Source organism: Podarcis bocagei (assembly GCF_964188305.1).
Source record: "Podarcis bocagei genome assembly, chromosome: 12".
Taxonomy (NCBI): Eukaryota; Metazoa; Chordata; class Lepidosauria; order Squamata; family Lacertidae; genus Podarcis; species Podarcis bocagei.
Genome location: NC_138137.1, coordinates 20,727,902 through 20,749,057, shown reverse-complemented (window position 1 = coordinate 20,749,057; position 21,156 = coordinate 20,727,902). Strand labels below are relative to the sequence as shown.

Below are 21,156 nucleotides of genomic sequence, written 5' to 3'. Positions count from 1 at the left end.
CTCTGAAATTCCCTAAAAAGATGGAGCAACCTGTCAGGGAACTGACATCAGAGGCACGCGAGAAGGAGAGGGTCTCTGATTCTGCAGGAGAAGGTCCCAGCGCTAGGGGGAGACTCAGCTGGGAAGAAGGGGAAGAGAATGAGTGTAACACCAGGGATCCAGGAGAGCAACGGGACAGGGAGGTGCAGGGGCTCCAGGACTCTTCATTGGAAGTTAGTGAGGAGAGCCCAAGCACCCCGCTGCCCACGCCCACCCTGCGCAGGAGACTCCCGCGCAGTGAGAGGCGGAGACGATTGGGCGTCAAACAGCTCTTATGTTGCCAGCGCTTTAAGAAACGCCCACAGACAGATTCTACGAGTGACTAAGGGCAGCCACGCTGAGATGGGCTGTGCAGTCCGGAGGGTTTAACCAGGCAATCCAATGCTCAAACGGGGCAGGATTACGCACGAGTAACTCCCAACCACTACACAACCTTATAGTGACATTTACATGTTCAAGTCAACATTAAAAAAAAAAAATCATTTGTACGTAAGTACAAAGTTTTTAACAGCTCAAAATAAATTAGCAGCCAGAAGAACACTAGCTCTGCAATAATAAGACCTATAAGTTTAATTACTTCAGACTGTGCAGCTGGATTCAGAAAATGAAGCTTTTACTATCATGAAGAAACAAAGAATGGCTATAATTAGTTTTCCTTTGGACAGAACTGGGTGAAAGTTGCAGACATAGTAGCCCCGCCTCAGGGGGAGTGGCTCATGAAGGAGAGTGGAAATGGTGCCATCCTGAGTTGTTGGTGGCAAGTCTGCAGGTATGCGTACCAATGCAGTACAGTGGTACCTTGACTAAAGTCCAGTCTATTATAAGTCTGTTTTGGACTAAGTCCAACTGCAACCCGGAAATGAGTGCTCCGTCTTGAGTCCTTTTTTTATATATAAGTCGGGCCCAGCTGCTGTTTTAGGGGTCACTTTTCATCATCTGGTTCCTGTTGAGTGTGTTTCGTTTGTTAATTGAGCCCCTCGCTGCTAATCAGAGGCTTCCTGTTGAGTCCTGAGCACCCACGCAACACAGAGGTGATATTTGAAGGTTTTGTTTTTGCTATCTTTTTCGCATCTTGGTTTGTGTGGCTTTTTCAGTTTTTTGACTGTGACTTCATTTTATGGGGCTGACCTGTGACCGTCGCTTGTGACTTTGTTTTTGTGACTTGTTTCTGTAACTGTGTGGAACCCAGTTCAGCTACTGGTTGATTGTGTGACTGCATAAATGGATAAAAGCCTCCCCCCCCCCCAATCCAAACAATGACTATCATCAGTGCACGTAAGAAGAATAAATGTTAATTTTTTTTCATCTACAATACTATCTTATTTATTTTATAGTACAGTACATTGATTATTGCCTTCATTTTATGGATCAATGGTCTCGTTAGACAGTAAAATTTGTGTTGAATTGCTGTTTTAGGGGGTGTTTTTCATTGTCTAGAACAGATCGATCCATTTTTAGTTACTTTCTATGGGAAAGCATGCCTTGTTTTAAGTCCGCTTTGTTTTAAGACCGGACTTCCGGAATGGATTACGGTCTTAAATCAAAGTACCACTGTGACCACCAACAATTCAGAGTCACACCATCTCTGCTTCATTTAGCACCAAGGAATGCAGTGCCACCACTCGGAAGGTGCCACTACCTTTGCCTTCCCACTCACAAGCTACAGCTAAACCTGTCAAATTGGATAAAACAATCCACTTATTTTGTACTGAGCACCTGGGCGTATTCCCTCATAAATAGATCAATTCCAGGATTTTTGTAGAACAAGAGCACTGATATTTTGCTGAATTTCCAGCATAGTTTCCAATTTTGACTGCATTACACAGTTCTTGAAGGGGGAGGGGACATAAATACCCTTGCATGTCTACCATATTGCTGGCAGCCGCTGACCCATTTGTAGTATGCAGCTGCAAATCTACATACTTAAAATTAGCATTGATAGCAGCCACGAAATTAAAAGACGCCTGCTTCTTGGGAGAAAAGCAATGACAAACCTAGACAGCATCTTAAAAAGCAGAAACATCACCTTGCCAACAAAGATCTGTATAGTAAAAGCTATGGTTTTCCCAGTAGTGATGTACGGAAGTTAGAGCTGGATTATAAAAAAGGCTGATCACCGAAGAATTGATGCTTTTGAATTATGGTGCTGGAGGAGACTCAAGAGTCCCATGGACTGGAAGAAGATCAAACCAACCCATTCTTGAGGAAATCAGCCCTGAGTGCTCACTGGAAGGACAGATCGTGAAGCTGAGGCTCCAATACTTTGGCCACCTCATGAGAAGAGAAGACTCCCTGGAAAAGACCCTGATGTTGGGAAAGATGGAGGGCACAAGGAGAAGGGGACGATAGAGGACAAGATGGTTGGATAGTGTTCTTGAAGCTACCAGCATGAGTTTGACCCAACTGCAGGAGGCAGCGGAAGACAGAAGTGCCTGGCGTGCTCTGGTCCATGGGGTCACGAAGAGTCGGACACGACTAAATGACTAAACAACAACAACAACATCTTCCATATTGCAACTAGGTTATATGCTTGCAACGAAGCTACTTTTTCCTCTTTCTCTCAAGTGTTTTCAATATAGAAAGTGTGTATTTAAAATGTTGCTCCACTGTCTCTGTGTTGGATAATGATATTACAGGGGGTGGAGAATAACGGAGCCACATATTGATTGATCACATGAAGAAGCTATTATTTCCTGACATCTAGCTACAAGTGAATGTGTTTCACACTTGAGAGAGGGAATGAGAGGATAATTTTTTTCAGAGGTTGGAAATGGAGCAAGACACTTCCCCCCCCAAAAAAGTATGGAAAAAATGAATGCCATTTTTTCAACCCTTTTTTTGTTAAACTGAAAACATCTGAAACTTTCAACTTGCCATTGACTTTGTCATCGTTGAAGATAAATTATTGTTCTTGACTAGCCTGAGTAAATTTCATTTTTTCCTCTATATATATACATAATTAATAATGATGGTTGGCAGAGCAGATATTAACTTTCCAGCTTTATTTCTGAACAGCTCTTTCCAAAGAACGTGGACAGAAAAAAATGTAAAATGTATGAACGCCACTATGGAAAATTTTAAAACTGTTGGCATTTCCATATGACATAAATTGTAAATCTACATTTTTAAAATATTGATGTCTAGGATTTGCCAACATATCAACTCCCATGTCCCTTCTCTTTTTATTCATGATATTCTCTTGTGTCTTAAGAGGTAAGTGAACAAGACTTTAGTTTGTTTCACATATATATGCTTTCCCTACTGGCTTCTGATTTAGGGAATCTCTGGAATGGATAACCTGCAATTCTCCAAGATGTTGCTATGCTATAGCTGCCATAATCCTTGACCACTGTTCATCCTGGCTGGTGCTGATAGAACATTTGGAGGGTCAGATATTTCTACCCAATGTATGCATGCACTTGTAAATGTACCTGCTCACAACATGTGCTGCATGCATGTTTGGATGAACATGATTGTCAGGGGCGCCGACTTATAAAAAATATTGGGGGGGCCCATACCGGGGTCCTGCTGCTGGTTCGCTCGGGTAGCCGGGAGAACGCAGTTCGAGGTGGCGGTGTTGGGGAGAGACCCTCGCTCAGGGCGCCACTAGACTTGGCGGCCGGCGGCCTATCTGGGGGGTTTTGGAGCGTATTTCGGCGGAGCGATTGGGGAGGAGGGGGCTTGTTGCCGGATTCTTCAGCTGGGCTGGAGATCCGCTGCTGGGGGGTCCCTGGGCCGAGTTGTGAGCACAGCCTGCTGAAGGGAGATCCAGCCGATTGCGCAACGGGGACGGCCGGGGCTCTCCGGCTAGGGCGCGCGGCTGGCTGGCTGGCGAGGGAGCAGGTGGGGAGGAGGCGGGGGTCCTCACTCTCTTAGGAAACGCACCCGCGCGCCCGATTGCCACGAAGTCCGAAGGGTGCGTGTGTGGAATTAAAAAGCAAAAACGAGATACGGGCAGGGCAGGCAAAGAGTTTTCTGCAAGAGGATGGAGGGCAGGTTGAAGAGAAAATCACTCAGGATGAGACAGTCAAATCAGCCATGATAAAATGGGCTCAGGATATTGGGTATAACATCATGTTTGAGGACTGGGAAAGGTTATGGACCACCAGAATGAAATTCACGGCATGTAATGCCTTGAAGGAAAATATTATGAAAATGATTTATAGGTGGTACATGACCCCAGTCAAGCTTGCAAAAATATATCACCTGTCTGATAATAAATGTTGGAAATGTAAGGAGGCTGAAGGGACATTCTTTCACCTCTGGTGGACTTGTCCAAAAGTGAAGGCCTTCTGGGAAATGATCTATAATGAGTTAAAAAAGGTATTTAAGTATACCTTTCCCAAGAAACCAGAGGCCTTCCTCTTGGGCATTGTTGGCCAGAAAGTGTTAAAGAAGGATAGAACTTTCTTTATGTATGCAACTACAGCAGCAAGAATACTTATCGCAAAATATTGGAAGACACAAGATTTGCCCACACTGGAAGAGTGGCAGACGCAATTGATGGACTACATGGAACTGGCTGAAATGACTGGCAGAATCCGAGATTTGGGAGAAGAAACAACGGAAGAGGACTGGAAAAAAATTAAGGACTATTTACAAAAACAATATAAGTTGTATGAATGTTAAAAATTTACACGATTCGGAAACTATAGCTTCAGCAATTAGATTTGGGAAACAGGAAATTATATTTTAAGTAAGAAAAGGTCAAAATCTAAGGTAATACTATGTTTAATTTAAGATATAAGTAACTGATGAAAAGTATGTTAAATTTAGAGGTATAGTATTTGAAAAGTACAAAATAAGGTACGAAACAAGGTAATAATTTGCTGATATCTTTATTATAAAGAATGCAGGGTAAGGGAGATGCGAGGAAGTCCAGTTAGTTATATAAAAAATGTGTTGAATGGTTGGTTTTCTTTTCTTCTTTTTCTTTTTTTCTTTTTCTTGTTCTTTTACTTTTTTCTTCAGTGTATGTTTCTAACTTTGTATTTGAAACCTTAATAAAATATTTATAAAAAAAGAAGAAGAGAAAATCCTTTCGCTTTTCTGGGGCTCAGGGAAGTCTCAGAGCCGGAGGTTGGGGAAGGGACCCCCTTTGCTCTGCCCTCTTCTCCCGTCTTAGATTTGCATGGGGGTCCCCGCCCGAGCTTGCCTGGCCACCGGGCCACACAAGGGCCGCGCTCTACGCGGCGCACCTTGCTAGCCGCGCAGCTGTCCTCCGCGGCTGCGGAGCGGCCCTGCGCCGGTGCCCAGCCCCTCTGGGCGCCCGCTGCGCTGCCAATGACAAGCGGGCGACGTCGCGGGCGGGGAAGGCGTCGCTTTCTTTCCCGATCCTGCATCCTCCCAGTCTTCCAGCCCTTTTTTGGGTTGGAAGCTCGTCTCGTTCGCCCTTCTCCTTTCTTCACCCTGCGCGCAATTTTCCTCCCTCGTCTCCCTCCCCATTTCTCCTTCCTTCCTGACTGACTGACTGACGGGCTTGGGCTCGGGCTCAGGCTCCGGGTCGGGCTCGGGCTCAGGCTCGGGCTCCGGGTCGGGCTCGGGCTCCGGGTCGGGCTCAAGCTCAGGCTCGGGCTCGGGCAGCCACAGCGTCGGCGGTGTTGGCGATCGGCGGCGCGGGGGGATGGCCCTCCCGGGGGAGCCGGCGCTGCTCAATGGGGTTGCCAAGGAGACAGGCCGGCCGCCCTCCTCCCCCGGCCCGGCGCCCCCCGCCGCGCCGGTGCCCGTTATCGAGCTGGTGCGCGCCGGGCGCCCTATAAAAGCCGCGGACGCGCCCACCGCCGCCCGAGATTATTGGGGGGGCTGAGCCCCCCCCAAACGAATTTTTGAGGGGGCTCGGGCCCCCTCAAGCCCCATGGAGTCGGCGCCTATGATGATTGTACACACATCTCAGTGCTAATTCACTTGGCATTTTTGGGTGGTGATATGCAGTCTAAGTAAAACAGCTTGGGTTTTGGGTAGATGGTGCACAAAGGAATCACTTGACCATTCACTGGCATCATACAACAACTAAAAAATACTCATGTGAATCTTCAATACTCTTGGCAATGTTGAACAAATTATTTTCTTGGGAAATGTGGCATGACTCATGCTCTTAACAATGAAAATGACATAATCATTATCTATTTGAAACATTCAAACATATAAATATAAAGCCACCTTTCATACTATTGTCGTTTGCTAATTAGAACGATTGATAGGCATCTGATGTTTTTTATCTTAGCTTTGACTAGAAATTTAAATTAATATGAATTCATTTCTACTGAACTGAATTAATTTCTCATGGAGCTGGTGTCCCTGTTCCCTTCAATGCTGTAATTCTGGAATATGCATCTAAGTATATTGAACATTAAAAAAAAAAGAACTGAAAGCTGAGAACACCAAATCCTCCTCCTCTTCAAAAGACAGTAGGAGTTCCACATACATGCACCTACGTTTCACAATCCAACCACTATCTAGCAATAGCACATTATTCTCACCTTGTTGGACATCTGGTGTCTCCCTCTCCCCCACAGTCATTTAACAAATGCTTAAGTTTCATATTCATCAATTGACAGATAACACGAGAGCTTATTGTAGTTCCTAATCAGGGAGGGTTTTTTAAACTGAAAATTTGAAGTGGAGGCAACACATGCTGCTCTTTATCCCACATGACTGTGAAATCATCTGTGAAATAAGGAGATCAGAAGAAGAGCAGCGTGTTCCTTTGTGGACACATTGTGTAATTATTTTGGTTGAAACAGAGCATTGTTCTCCGGGTACAAAAGCAACAATGTTGTTTTGTTTAGGAGAGAAAGGCAAGAAGTCCAGAAACATAGTACCTGATAGTTTCCAAAACCTCTTAAATATTCTACAGATCGAGTTTCTTAAACAAGGACTGCGTGGCTTTCTTCATGATGAAAGTGTTCCGGATTAGATCCTCTGTTATTTACTCTGAGCCTAAGCTGTGGTTCAGCAAATAAAGCGTTAAGGTAAACTGCAGGGAGGAAAGACGTGAAATAATAGCTATGTTTGCCCTGCACAGATCTTGGCCCTGTCCCTGCTATTTAGGCTATGCCAAAAGGGACTGTACAATAATTGCTTCCCACTGCTCCTTACTCTAGCTCTGCTGTTTGAAGAAGTGCTATTCTCATGGGGGTTGGAAGAAACATGTACTGGCAGGAAATGCTAGCAGCTAAAGCCCAGCTTTCACATTCCAAATGGATACTCATCCCAAGGCTTATTAGCATTTGAACTTTCTTAAAAAATTATATATATATATTTTAATTGCCAGCATCCTATCTTAAATATTGTTTGATACTTGGATTAGGGTTGCCATATTTCAAGAGGTAAAAATATGGACACTCCCCCCCCCCCCAAAGTTGTTGAGCCAGAAAAGGTTATCTTAGATACATAAATACACCAGACCTGTATTGCTGAAACTGTCAAAAGCAATAGACAAGAAAATGGGTAGAGAAAAAAGAGAAAAAGCTTTGATTTTATCCCCTGGATCCTGCAACATCAAAAGAGGGCCAATGTGGAAGAAAAATATACAGCACTGTAACATCTAATCATCCATTTTTTAAAATATACCAATTTATAAGTTACATAGCCAGTACAGAATACTGGGCCGGCTAGCGCTATGCAGTTGAAATGATCAAACTTCCATTCAGTAGCTCATAACAAAAGTCCCACACTATTGTTCAAAAGTTCTAGTACTTTTGAATGAAAGGATATATGCATATGATCTTCAATTAATTCCACTCCAGGGAATATCAGCTCCAGGTCACCTGCATGCATCCTTGTTGATTTCAAGGGGCAATTTCTATGTGTCACACAAACACACCCTTAACAAACAGAACTTTCGGATTTTAACTCTCACACTTTCCCCCTCTTGAGTTTTGCCAATGAAAACAGTTCAGACATCTGACTGAGAGTCATTGTGTGTAAAACAGTGAAGCAATGACAGATCAGCGATGAACCCTGATGTGAGAGCAATGAGTCGAACTCTTACAGTCATCTGAGATCTAACACAGGGATTGACAATTAACTCTTATTTTCTCTCCTACTCCCACAGGCAACTTAAATAATACAAATGCTAGATTGTTCTTTGACATGCTGCTAGTATATATGACAAAACAGGTGGGCAGAGTGAGCCTGACCCCACAGCTCCACTGGTAAAGAGAGAGCAGAGATTGCAGGCATCTTTGCTGCCTGGAAAGATGAACTCTGTTGGTGGGCAGGCCTCACATGCTGCAGAGGCCCTTGTTATGTGTACAGAAAGCTCTGTAGGCAAAGATCTACCATGAGTATTCCTGCTGACAATAGCTGGTGTTACAGCACACATTGGGATGGGCAAGTTGAAGGCAGCCTTTTAATCTTATAAGGCCCCATTATTCACTGGTGAGGCGCCCCCATCTATGCCAGCCTAGAATTGCATACCTCCCTCAAGTGTCTTGGAAAAATCAGGACATCCTGGTTTTTCCCCCTGTAAGAGCACAGTAGCCTTTTTGGTCACAGTGATCGTATGTGATTTCGCACCAAGATTCCCCCCCCCCAAAAAAAAAAAACCTGTGGCTTTTTCAGGGCCACAATCTTGTGCAACACTCAGAAAATGTGTGAGAGCACAGCACTGAGAAATGTGTGTCTTTTGGGCTCTGTTATCTTAGATGGGAGCATGGACAGGAAGACATGCATCCTAGTTTTGGGACTCAACATGTTGGGGGTATGGAATTGGCATAAATAATTATCACACCATTGAAATCTGTGGGAAACAGTTACGAAAAGAATTGGATGCACACAAGGGGAAAACAAAATACATCTAACAGCTTAGCTCCTGCTCTAAGCTAGAAGTACTTTGGATGATACACCACCCTATAATAATATTTATTATTTTATATTATTATGGCATTTCATTAGCATGAAGTAAAAACATTTGTATAGCAGCGATTCCACTGGTGGCTGGACTAGATGGCCCTCGGTGTCCCTTCCCAACCTACAATTCTATGATTCTATATTCATAACACAGAGGTTGCAAATGAGTCATTAAAAATTATGGCTATACACAAACCCACCAAACACTACATGCTCATCTGACTCACTCAAGAATCCTGAAAACTACAGTTTACAACTCGTAGCAAACTTAAAAGCTAGTTACCAGGAATCTTGGGAGGAGGGTGCTTCAAATGTGTGGTGTGTATGCAATGATAATACAAATTCCCTACACATGTTAAATACACCTTAAATATAAACATTAAAACCCAATAAATCTATTGTTAGTCACTGTAATGCTACATTAATGTAAAGGTCTTGTACTTTGTGACACCTATACACAAGGAAATCAAGACCCAGTAAATTACTTTCCTCCACAGATTGGCTTAATAGATGTTGGAAGTATACCCTTGATGGTTACACTAACATAGTTTCTTAGATTAAAAGAACAGAGTATCAGACAGGACAGCTATAATACAACATTGCATTAGAGAAGGGTTTTGTACAGAATTGCTGGCCTACCTGGCAGCATGTCAGCATGTCAAATCCCCAGTCCAGGGTCAACCAACTTTTCCAAAGTCCAAACCAAAGCAACAGTACTGCAAAGATCCTGGAGTATACAAGCTGAGGTCCATCAACATGGGCAGTTGAGCAGACACCACCTCAGCTTTGCTGTCCTTTTTCACTTTGCATGCTGATTGCAGCATCTGGACTTGATGAGGCATGTGACCCTTATCTGTTCTGAGCCTACTTCAGCTGAGGAATCACACACCTCCTCTCAGAGCTAGTTAGCCCCACCCGGCCAGCTAGGGAGCTGGGCTATGGGCCCTTGCCTGCTTCAGCCAGCCTCTTAGAGAGCCACTCCTGCTGCTCCCTACATGTCAGAGCCTGCCAGGTTCATGGAGACAGGGCCCCCTCTGGCTCTTGGTGATGGGTCCTGCTGCTCTGGTTCCTGCACACTGACCCCCATCCCCTCGTCATCTTCCATCACTCTGTGAGTACTGCCTATACCAACCTCTTCTTCCCCAACCCCAGCTTGCCCCAGTGTGTCCCACTCATGGCTACACCCCCTCGCCAGGTTCCTATTCCTCCTCCCTGTTGTTCTGCCAGTTCATGACAGGTTTTCCCCAGGTACTAATTATGGGCTTACAATTGAGCATGAGAAGACAAGCTTAAGTTGTTTACAATTGTTTTGCATATGTGAAGCAAGCTGTTTCATTATTTGTGCAACTGTTGGTCTTGAGTTAAGAAATATTGCTGTAAGTTATTTCTAGTAAAGTCTTTTGGAATGTATTCACAGGGTTGTTGTTGTTGTTGTTGTTTTAAAAAAAGATCATTAGTGTTGAGATGATTATCTAGTATTTTTATGTAGCATCTATAATGCTGTTTATAGCTAACTTACGAAAAAGTAAAAAGAACAACATCTACCCTCACATCAGAGTGCAGTGTGTGTGTGTGTGTGTGTGTGTGTGTGTGAGAGAGAGAGAGAGAGAGAGAGAGAGAGAGAGAGAGAGAGAGAGAGGAGAGACAATGCCTCACCTATTTTCTTCTATTATGGCATTTCGTTGTATTTAACTAAATATTGTAGGCATCCAACACAAAGTGGTTTCAAACACATGACACATTTAAGGCACTTTTGAAGCACATGCACTCCGTAATCCTGGGAACTGTAGATTACCCCACCTCCCAATCTGCAATTCCTAGTACACTCTTACCAAACTACACTTCCCATAATTCTGGATGGGGAAGTAAATATATAAGGCTGGGGTGCTGTTTATGGAGTTTTTTGTATCTTTATTTTAGAGTTATGTGGAAATGGCTCTTTGGTTTTGTATTTTTAATGTATTATTTATTGGTTATGACTTGCTATGTTGTAGTTACAGGGGTTTTTTAATGTTGTAAGCTGCCTTGAGCATGGTTTGAATTGTGGAAAGGTGGTATACAATTAAATAATGTATGTATGCCATCAGTGATCAAGACAAATCCCCACCACCATTAAATACACCTTAAATATAAACATTAAAACCCCAGGGGAAAGTTTGCTAGCAAATCTATTGCTAGATACTGTAATGCCACATTAATGTAAAGGCATTGTATTTGTTGACATTTAAAAAGCTTTGACCTGGCAAGTTCCACAGTTGGTTTTTCCTAATATTTTTATAAAGGTCATGTTTATGGTATAATAAGCACACACGTGCAAGAATTGTTAATCAGAGGACTCTTATATCATCAGCAGATTTTCGAAGTTTCTCCTCCACTGTCTTCTGAACATAACTTGCTCTTTCAAGAGAACCACAACGGGATTAAAAAATAAAATTATTTCTTCCTCTCTTATGTTGCTATCATGTTTTGAAATGAGTGCTGTGTTATTGTGAATGGAACCTTACACTGTCTACTCAGAAGTAAGTCCCTCTGTATTCAATGCAGCTTACTCCCAGGAAACTGGGTACAGACTGGGCAGCCTTACACTGCAATCCTAAACATTTGTACTTAGAAGTAAGTCCCACTGAGTTCAATAGGGTTTACTCTCTGGTATGTTCCTGATCATTCTCAGTTTCTGTCATCATCATCATCACCATATCCCATCTTTTCCCCCTGAAAGGGATTCAAGGCAGCTTATAGCTAAAAAATAATTTCATTATTCCATTTATCTGTGGAAGGTGTTGTACACGATCCCTTCCTTTGCGTATTTTTTCTTTAAAACAATCCTGCGAGGCAGTTTCAGCAGAGGGATCCGATGTAGATGTGTATATGGCGTCTATGCGTGCAGCAAGATCAAGCATGGGAGAAGCTTCCTGATGTAGAATAGGATGTCCCTATTTTCACCTGAGAAATGTTGGAGAGTATGTAGTATGCCAGCAACTCCAAAGCATATAGCAAAATACTAAGGGCAAAATCAAGCCAAGTTAAGCATTTTCAATCCCTTTATTTCAACAGGAAAACCAACCATGACCTCAGTCAAAGGGACCTAAAAATGGTAGGATTGAGCCCTATGTTTATTCAGCTAGTTCAAAACAATCAAATATTCATTGTTTTTGTTTTGATTTCTTTAGAATTGAGCGCATTACTTTATTATATACACGCTGTAACTTGAACCACCCTGAGCTGACTAAAATATGGATTAAAGTAGTGTTTAAAGGTATCATTTACAAAGACACAATAGAGTACTTATCTAACTGAGATGGCGGGATAAGATATTTCGGGGTTTGTTTGTTTTTTACTAGTACTTACAAAGGAAAAACCTGAATGGGGCCAGAGGCTGGATAGATTTCACAATGGGATTAGACATTTATAAGGTTTTTATAAGTTTTGTAGTTAGCTATCACTTACATTTACAAGTGTTATAAACATCTATGCTGTCAGGCATAAACTAGTCAACAATTGATGCGGGTTTCGAAATAGCTTTTTTCTTTGTTCAACAATTGTGTTATTGGGGTTCTGCCAAATCAAGGATCTGAAATTGACTGTCTGGCTCTGGTTCTCTCTCAGACTGAACATAAGCCAATAGTTACAAGGCCCAAGCTCAGCCATGTCAAATGGAACTTCCTAAAGGCTTTAACTGGTCTTTTCTCTCTCTCAGGACAGGAGCTAAGAGTAGACTGCTATTCCACAAGTGTTTTGCTCCACATTCTGAAAGGTAATGGGTATCTTCTAGGCCACCTCCATGTCTCCATGACAGAAGATGAGTTCCATAGGATAACACAACATAACACAACAGAGAAGGCTCTATTTCACACAACGGGCCACCCTTTTTGGTGGGACTACAGGGAGGACCTCCCCTAGAGACCAAAAGGCTCGGGTAACACCTTGAATAGGTGACGCAACACCTTCAACAGGGTGTCGAAGCAAACATGCAGGCAACACAGTTCTATTCTGTATTTTTTAGTTATTCTAAAAAACCAATTTGCCAGCATACTTATACCGCAGTTTCATGTTTTATGGTTATTGTATTTTAGTATTATTATAAAGCCATGTACTTTATTATTTTCATTTTGTGAACAACCCAGTGAGCATTATTATTGGTCAGCCAATATAAATTGCTGTAAATAAATAAAACATATCAATAGTGCACAGCTAGTTTACTGGATCACCCACCTCACAGTGCAGGACCATCAACATATTAAGTGTGCAGATAAACTCACACCAGCAGACCACAAGAACATTATTGTGAGGTGCCTACATAACCAATAAACCAATAACAGTAGATGATGTGTGTAAGTAAACCAAGCTATGTGTTTGGTTGATACCTCTCCCCAACAGGCTGTGAAAAACTCCAGAATGACCTCTTAAAAATGGTGGACTGTCAACAAAACAGCCAGTTCAATGTAGAAACACAGTTCAGTGGCAAATCACATGCTTTGTGTGCATAAGCTCCCATGTTCCATTTTTGACATCTCCACTTAAAGGAATCAAGACCCAAGACCCAAGACCCTGGATAACCACGGCCAATCAGTGCAGACCAGCCTGGGCCATTATGGACCAATGGGGCTGATTCATATGTTTACATATGGTTGTTCAGGTTCAACGCATGTAAGTGAAACACAATTTACGAATGAGGCAGAAACCCCCAACTTCACATGTGCAGCTCGAATTGGCATGGCTAACCAGGAATGACATCTTGACAACAAAGTGGGTAGTGCAGTGCAAATGTTAACTCAGTCTACCAGCAGCAGTGAAAAAGGCAACAGAAGGATAATACGACATTTATATAACCAGTGATTAGGCCTGTATTTTGCATAGTGTGTACACATATTATTATTATTATTAATTATTATTATATTAACAACAACAACAACAAAAATAGTAAAAACACAACACAACATCAAATACTAAAAAATAGGATAAACTTATCCTATCTCCTATCTCAGATCAACCCTAAAGCTGGAAAAGGGACAAAAGGGACAACAATGATCAAGAGATTGAAGCACTTCCCTTATGACATATGGTTTGGGAGGCTATTCTTTTAAAAGGAAAAAGGGGGAAAAGACTACTAGTAAGTACCCAGTGGAGGCTTAAAGGATAGAGAAAGAGGGAAGTACTTTTTCACACAATGCATAATTCACATGGATTTGCTGCCACTAGATGTGCTACAGGCTTAGATGGCTTTGACAGAAGATTGGGGGGGGGGGTTCATGTTTATTAGGTCAGTCGTGGTAAGAGTTGAATGAGAACAGCCAATCTAATCCAGCATTCTGTTTCACACAGTGGACAACCTGATGCAGCAGTCCTCTCCCACAGTCCTCTCCCTAGCAAGTGGTACTCGGAGTCATGCTGCTTTTTGATCTTGGATATAGTATCTATAGCCATCATGATTTGTAGCCACTGAAAGCCTTAAACTCCATGAATTTGTCCAGTGCCCTTTTAAAGCCATCAAAACTGGTGGACATCATAATGTCTCCTGGTAGTGAATCCCATGGTCTATGTATAGCATTATTTTCTTTTTTATTGCCATTATTTTCACAACATTCAGCAGCTACAAGCTATGGTGACAAAAATGGAACCTCCAAGTTCCAAGTACCAGTTGCTTGATGCAAAGAGCAGAAAGGCATGTTCATATCAAGTCCTTCTTTGGGGTTCCCCCCACCGAAAGTCTTTGTTTGGCCAACAGGATGCAGAACTATATGGACTTTCAGTCTGCTCCAGCAAGGTTTTGCTTATACAGTGGTACCTCGGTTTAAGAACAGCCGTGTCTACGAACTATTCAGTTTACAAACCACACAAAAGTAGTGTCCCGGTTTGCAAACTTTACCTCAGTCTAAGAACGGAATCTGAACAGTGGAAGGGCACCGGTGGCAGGAGGCCTCATTAGGGAAAGCCGCCTTGGTTTAAGAACAGTTTCAGTTTAAGAAAGGACTTTCGGAACGGATTAAGTTCGTAAACCGAGGTACCACTGTATTCTTAAAATACTAACCTAATTATTCCTTCTGAACTCCAGATAGGGTGATCAATAAGACTAGGTATAGGCAGTAGTCAGAACTATCACAAAGGGAATCTACTGGAAAGGAAAGCTGAGTCTTATCATGTTTTGCACCAAAATAATTCCCACACTATTTCACTGTAGGATTGTCCTGTAGCAAAACGGATGATCTAATCTCAGTAAGCAGAAGATGCCAAACTAGATACCGTATTTTTCACCCCATAGGACGCACCGGCCCATAGGACGCACCTAGTTTTTTTGGGGGGAAATAAAGGAGTTTTTTTTTATTTTCCCCCCAGGTGTGCTGTGCTAATCCCGAAGCTTGGGGCATGCGGAGCTCAGCACGCCCCAAGCTTCTGAGTGCTGGCAAGGTCTCCGCTAGCCGTGGGAGAGCCGCGCGGCTCTCCCAGGGCTAGCGGAGTGCTGCGCTAATCCCGAAGCTTGGGGCGTGCGGAGCTCAGCGCGCCCCAAGCTTCTGGGTGCAGGCAAGCTCTCCGCTAGCCCTGGGAGAGCTGGGTCTCCCACGGCTAGCGGATAGCTTCCTGGAGCCTGCATTCGCCCCATAGGATGCACACACATTTCCCCTTCATTTTTGGAGGGGAAAAAGTGCGTCTTATAGGGCAAAAAATACGGTAATTCTTTCCCTACTAAAATCTGTTAAGAGTGCCTATATTAAAATGCACCACATTAATAAAAAAACCTGATCCTTTTTCTTTTGCAGAATATGAATATGGAACATATCAGTGGGGTTAAAAAAAAAAAAAGCAAAACAAGTAGTACTTTGACCAACACTGATACGTAAACAATTTCTTTTTTTTAACAAAATGTACACAACACTCCATAATGAAAGGATATGAAATTGAGAGGTTAACTAAAATCACACAATTTTTATTGAAAAAATGTGCAGATCAGATACAGCTTTCTCCTACGTTACCCCAACTGCTACTAAATAACAAGAAGATGATGATGATTCACAATGCTACAAGCTCACGAAGCAAAATGACAAAATACTCTCCCTTCTGGACCAAGGAATGAGTTACTTGAAACACCACCAATTGTTAATGATTTAGAATAAAACCCTTTCATAAACAGGGCTGCTGTCCCTAAAGCAGTTGACACAAAGTGTGGAAGAGAGGCAAAGAATTAGCTGACAGCAGAGCAACATCTGGATATATGAGTTGAGAGTCATAAGAGAAGAGAAAGTGTATTTTTAGGAATAAATATAGCTCAGCTATTGGTAAGTGATGCTCCCCACTAAATTCAATAGCTGTTACTGAAGGAGGAAAGGGATAGGGAAGGAGCATACTTTTGACTTACCGCTGGCACTGGCTTCACACATAATGATTTACTCAGAAAACATGTAAGTGAAGACATTATACATGCATCTTTAAGAACTCGCATTCATATACATGTATCTGGCCCAATCTGTTGGAGTTACAACAGTATATGAGCTGTGTCACTGAGCTTGTATACATATTTGTATAGGCTGCAGGTTGTCTCCAGGGTTACCTGAATATTCCATCTGCTAGTCTCTGGAGAAAGTGACAATATGACAGTTAAACCGTTGCCTTGCTAGCTTGAAATTTATGTTCTTTTCAATGTTTTGTAAATAGTTACAGTCATTTATGAAGTTTTTTAATATGTACTTCAGTTGCATGTTGAGTATTTTTTTCCTGTCAACACAATCATCTGCGTTTCATGTATCTTTACAAAAGTGTGGGAGGTGCAGGGGGTGGAGAGAGTAGGGAACAAAACAGAAATATTGAATTCTTCTAGGAAAGTGTTTCGGCTTCCACCTTCTTCAGCTGCTGTGATGTAAATTAAAGGGTGCTGTAACCAAGGTAGCAATTATAGAACACTGAGGATGGAATATTCAGCTGTGTTGCATTTGCTCTAACAGCTCTTTAAAGGTGAATTGCAGCAAACACCATCCGAGTGTTCAGTGGATTGCCGTTTGCTCCAATTCAGCTTTAAAGAGCAGGTTTTCACAAGGAAAACTCGGGAGCAAAAACAGGAAAGGCGCTCAGACACAGAGCTTTAAAGCACAGACCATGCCTAGAAAATGAGGAGGAAAGTGTGTATGATCCCTGAATTGAAGGCATGCGGTGATGTTAAGCTGTCAAACCTATATACCCATCTATATTGTGATATCAAGGCTGTGATTCCTTGGGTTGAGGTGGTTTGCAACTGGTTAAACCCCTATCACCATTTCATAGAACTAAATGGTCTTATATAATTTATATACCACTCACTTGCCAAAACGGCTTGTGAACAGTTTCCAAATACAGTATAAAATCAATTGCAAAATATGGTCACACATAATTAAAATACACAATAAACAATTGCATCAAAACATTAAAATGAGTATCCATAATTAAAATGAAGGGGTGAAGAAGCCCATTAAAACAGCATAACAATTAAATAAAACTTTGAATCCTGAAATATAATTATTTGGTACTTATTTTAATAATGCAATTTAGTTTTTTAACTGCATATTTGCCAAAATACAAGAAATCCAAAGTAAATCTTGAAAGCATTGCAACGGGAATGAGGGAAGCTCCAAAGTCCACTTTCCACCTTCAGGTACAGATGTTCCCCTGGTGTGAACAAGTATAACATATTTCCTCTTTGTGTCTAAATCTATCTGATTTAATTTCCATCAGGGGAAAAACTGGAAGTGCAAACTCTTGTACATACTGTGCTGGGGCGGGTATATGGTTGGATGTGCAGTATTTTGGACAGTATCTGTGTATTAAGACAGCAATGATGGAAGAAAAAAAATTCTGAACTACTACAGTAATGATTCTTTAGAAGTTCCTTTGCCATTTTCTGTTTCAGCTTTAAAGTAGAAAGTATTAAGTGACTGTAGAGGTACAGTCAGTGGCGTAGCGTGGGTTGTCAGCACCCGGGGCAAGGCAAGTAATTTGCGCCCCCTAACCCGTGGATTTTAGTAGGGGCAGAGAGCTGTGAGTGCGAGCGCGTCCCCCCCAGATGTTGCGGCCGGTGCGACCAGCCCCCCCTGCACCCCCACGCTACGCCACTGGGTACAGTCATACCTCGGGTTGAATGTGCTTCAGGATGAGCGCGTTCAAGTTGCGCTCCGCAGCAACCCGGAAGTAATGGATAATGTTACTTCTGGGTTTCACCACATGCGCAGACGCTCAAAATGATGTCACGCGCATGCACCGAAGCGCTGAACCGTGACCCGCGCATGCGCAGATGAGCAGACATGGGTTATGTTTGCTTCTAGATGCGAACGGGGCTCCGGAATGGATCCCGTTAGCATCTAGAGGTACCACTGTATCTGTGTCTGGTGTGTGTGTGTGTGTGTGTGTGTGTGTGTGTGTGTTTGCATAACTTATCAGTTTCACTGCTTCTGTTTGCAGCCTTTGCACACAATTCTTCGATCTTATAAATGGTGTGGATTAATTAATTAATCCTGAATCCTGGTGGTGAATGGGAGAAACTAGAGAGAGACACAGCCCCTCCTCCTATAGATGAAATTGGCAATTGGTCTTATAAGCGTGAAGATCAAGTTCTCCACCACAGCCAGGGGAATTCTCTGGATTTTCCTCTCCAGTGAGTGGGCACAACCCAAGTTAACACCTGGCAGCCACATTTTAGACCAGTCTCAGTTTGCAAGTATTCTTCAAAGGCACACTCATGCAGAGCACAGTACAGAATCTATATTGCACAATCATGAATTACCACTTCAGTATCATGTCTATTTGGAAAACAGCACAGCTAATGCTGTCATCAGCTGTCACATGGGAATCCTGGACCAGCGCGGACTCAAGAGCACAGCCAAGTTCTTGTGCAACTAAATTTCTAGAATGGGCAGCTGGATATACAAACTGTTGGGGAAACGAGAAGGAAGACGGAAGAGAAACACAACCCTTTTCATGAGACTAGAAGGTGCCATCGTAAAAGATGAGTTTCTGTGGATATGTGAAATCATGGAATGTAACAGCAGAAATCTATATGGAAATAAAGGAAAAAGTTTTGCACTTCCCTAATGAGAAATACATGATTAAGTGAGGGGAAATGTACACAAGCGTATTGGCTCCATCTCACCGTCAAGTGCCACCAAGTAGCATCCATTCCATCTGACTGCAGAAGAGGAAGTGATGGGAAACAGGGGCCACTCTAGGTTTTCCTCTCCCTGAACCCTTTTCATTCAAGCTGATAATTTTGAAAACTTTAACACTTTTAAGAACTGGTGCCTGAGCTTGCTTGTTTTCATCTTCTCTCCTCCGCCCTTTTCCTTTTGTGTTGTGTCTTTCAGAATCTTGACGCTCCAGGCAGGGACTGTGCTGTTTCTTATTGATTTTATGTAAGGTGCTCTGGAAGCAGAGCGGGGCAAATAAGCAAAAACAAGACATTTACAAAAATGGCGGGTTTCTGTTCCTTCAGTTTTGCCCTGCTGCAAGCATCAAATGACAAGCTTTGTCTCTATTCAATTCTGGCCATATAACTAAACTCTTTCTTCTCCTGTAAAGCAGTAAGAAGTTATGTATTCAGAGAAAATTCATACAAAAGTGTTTCATGAACAGATGTTAATATAATTTTGCTACACATATTCATGAGTAGCTAAGTGCAAAAACCACTGATATAAGAATGAGTGTGTGTGTGTGTGTGTGTGTGTGTGTGTGCGTGTGTGTGTGTGTGTGCGCGCGCGCATTTGCGTCCCTATGAGGTATGTAACATAGCAGGCTAAAGTAAAAAAGTATAGGTACTTTCCCTTTCCTTGATCTCTGCCCCTTCAAAATACATTACAGTATTATCATTTCCTTTTCCAACAGCTTTCACCTTAACCAATAAGATTCTATATCCTGTAGCCAAGCCCCCCTCCAACATTCTCAATACCAGTTTTACTACATATACTATGTGGATTGGATTGGATATCTGCATGCAATCTCATGCAGAATACTAACCTTCATAGAATTAAATGGTTTGGGGGCTTTATTTACTAGGAAGTGCCATGAAACCTGCAAAATTTCCGTACTGAATTCATGTGAAATCCATCTTTCTGAAACCTTTTACAACTTGGCTTTCCAGTTCAGAAATGCTTGAGGTGTATAGTAATAACAACATAATTGAATCAAGTTAAAATCGTGATTAAAACTATAAAACATGGTAAACATTAAAAATCAAGACTATGATAGTGCAAAGCTGCATGTGCACTTGGAAGAGAGGTAGATGTGCAATCGAATGTGCCTTTAACATTTTTTGCTATGTTTAAAATTGAAAAAAAATGCCTTGTATATTCAACCATGCATGTTACTCTGGCTGTGTATGCGGGTCTCCCCACCAACAGCATTGCCATACTGTGGTGTATTCAATGCACTAAATTGATATATAGGTACTGATATCAAAGTGCCCCAAAGCTTGACAAAATGGAAAGCCTTTTAAGTGTCTCTCAAGCTATGGATCTGTTGTGCCTTTTAAGGAAGAGAATTCCAGCGCAGGCAAGACTTCAGATATTTAGAGGGGAAAGCAAATCGCACTGAAAGGTCCAAAGGCCTGCTCTTGGATATGCTGAAGTTTAGATTGCAGGAAAAAAGTTCCACTGCCTTTCCATCACATTTTTTCATATATTTTTTTCAACTGGCAGTGCTCATACTGTTTCTGTTGAAAAGCACTACTCCCGAAAAATAATCACAGATAGTTTGATGCACAGGATATGGAAAGATTTTTTTATTTAGATTTTTTGTGGTGCTCTGCTCCACATGCCAAAGAAAATTAATCTCAGAAAGGGAACCTTGCTGAATCTACAGATCTTAGCAAAGCAGAGAATAAATGGGAGAAGGTGCTTCAAGATATTTAAGGTAGTGTTGCAAGCAATATTAACCAACTTTGCAAAAGCACACAGGATGATGACACAAATGATGAAAAGAGCAATATGAGTCTGCCCTGGTGTTGAGATTTTCAAGGAAAGCCATTCTCAACGTCTTGTTACCAGGATGGGTGCAATGATGCTGGAAAAGAGCCCTCTTTGTGGTGGGGCCTCACTTATAGACTGCCCTCCCTCTGAGGTGTGGTTGATGTGACTTCTTTTCAGTGCCAACTTAAAATAGATCTATTTACCCAGGCATTTATGTGATGCCAGTTACTTGTGATATGCAATGGGACGACCTACAGCAGGGGTCAGCAAACTTTTTCAGCAGGGGGCCGGTCCACTGTCCCTCAGACCTTGTGGGGGGCAGGACTATATTTTTTGGGGGGGGGAC

The 21,156-nt window shown here is 42.3% G+C and overlaps 1 protein-coding gene across 15 annotated transcripts in view; it reads right to left on the bottom strand.

Annotated features, from left to right (window-relative positions):
* The window catches only part of ZNF385D (zinc finger protein 385D), a 560,232-nt gene that overhangs the window by 134,649 nt on the left and 404,427 nt on the right, over positions 1 to 21,156 (bottom strand). Inside the window, exon 1 of one of the 15 annotated variants that reach the window (XM_081164660.1) lies at positions 16,436 to 16,463. The exons of 12 other annotated variants lie outside the window; for them this stretch is intronic. In XM_081164660.1, the coding sequence (XP_081020786.1) occupies positions 16,436 to 16,448 (13 nt within the window). In that variant the 5' untranslated portion in view covers positions 16,449 to 16,463. Of the gene's footprint in view, positions 1 to 9,531; positions 9,557 to 16,243; positions 16,396 to 16,435; positions 16,464 to 21,156 lie in introns of those variants that run through there. 2 more of the 15 variants (XM_081164659.1, XM_081164661.1) reach the window with 2 other exon arrangements.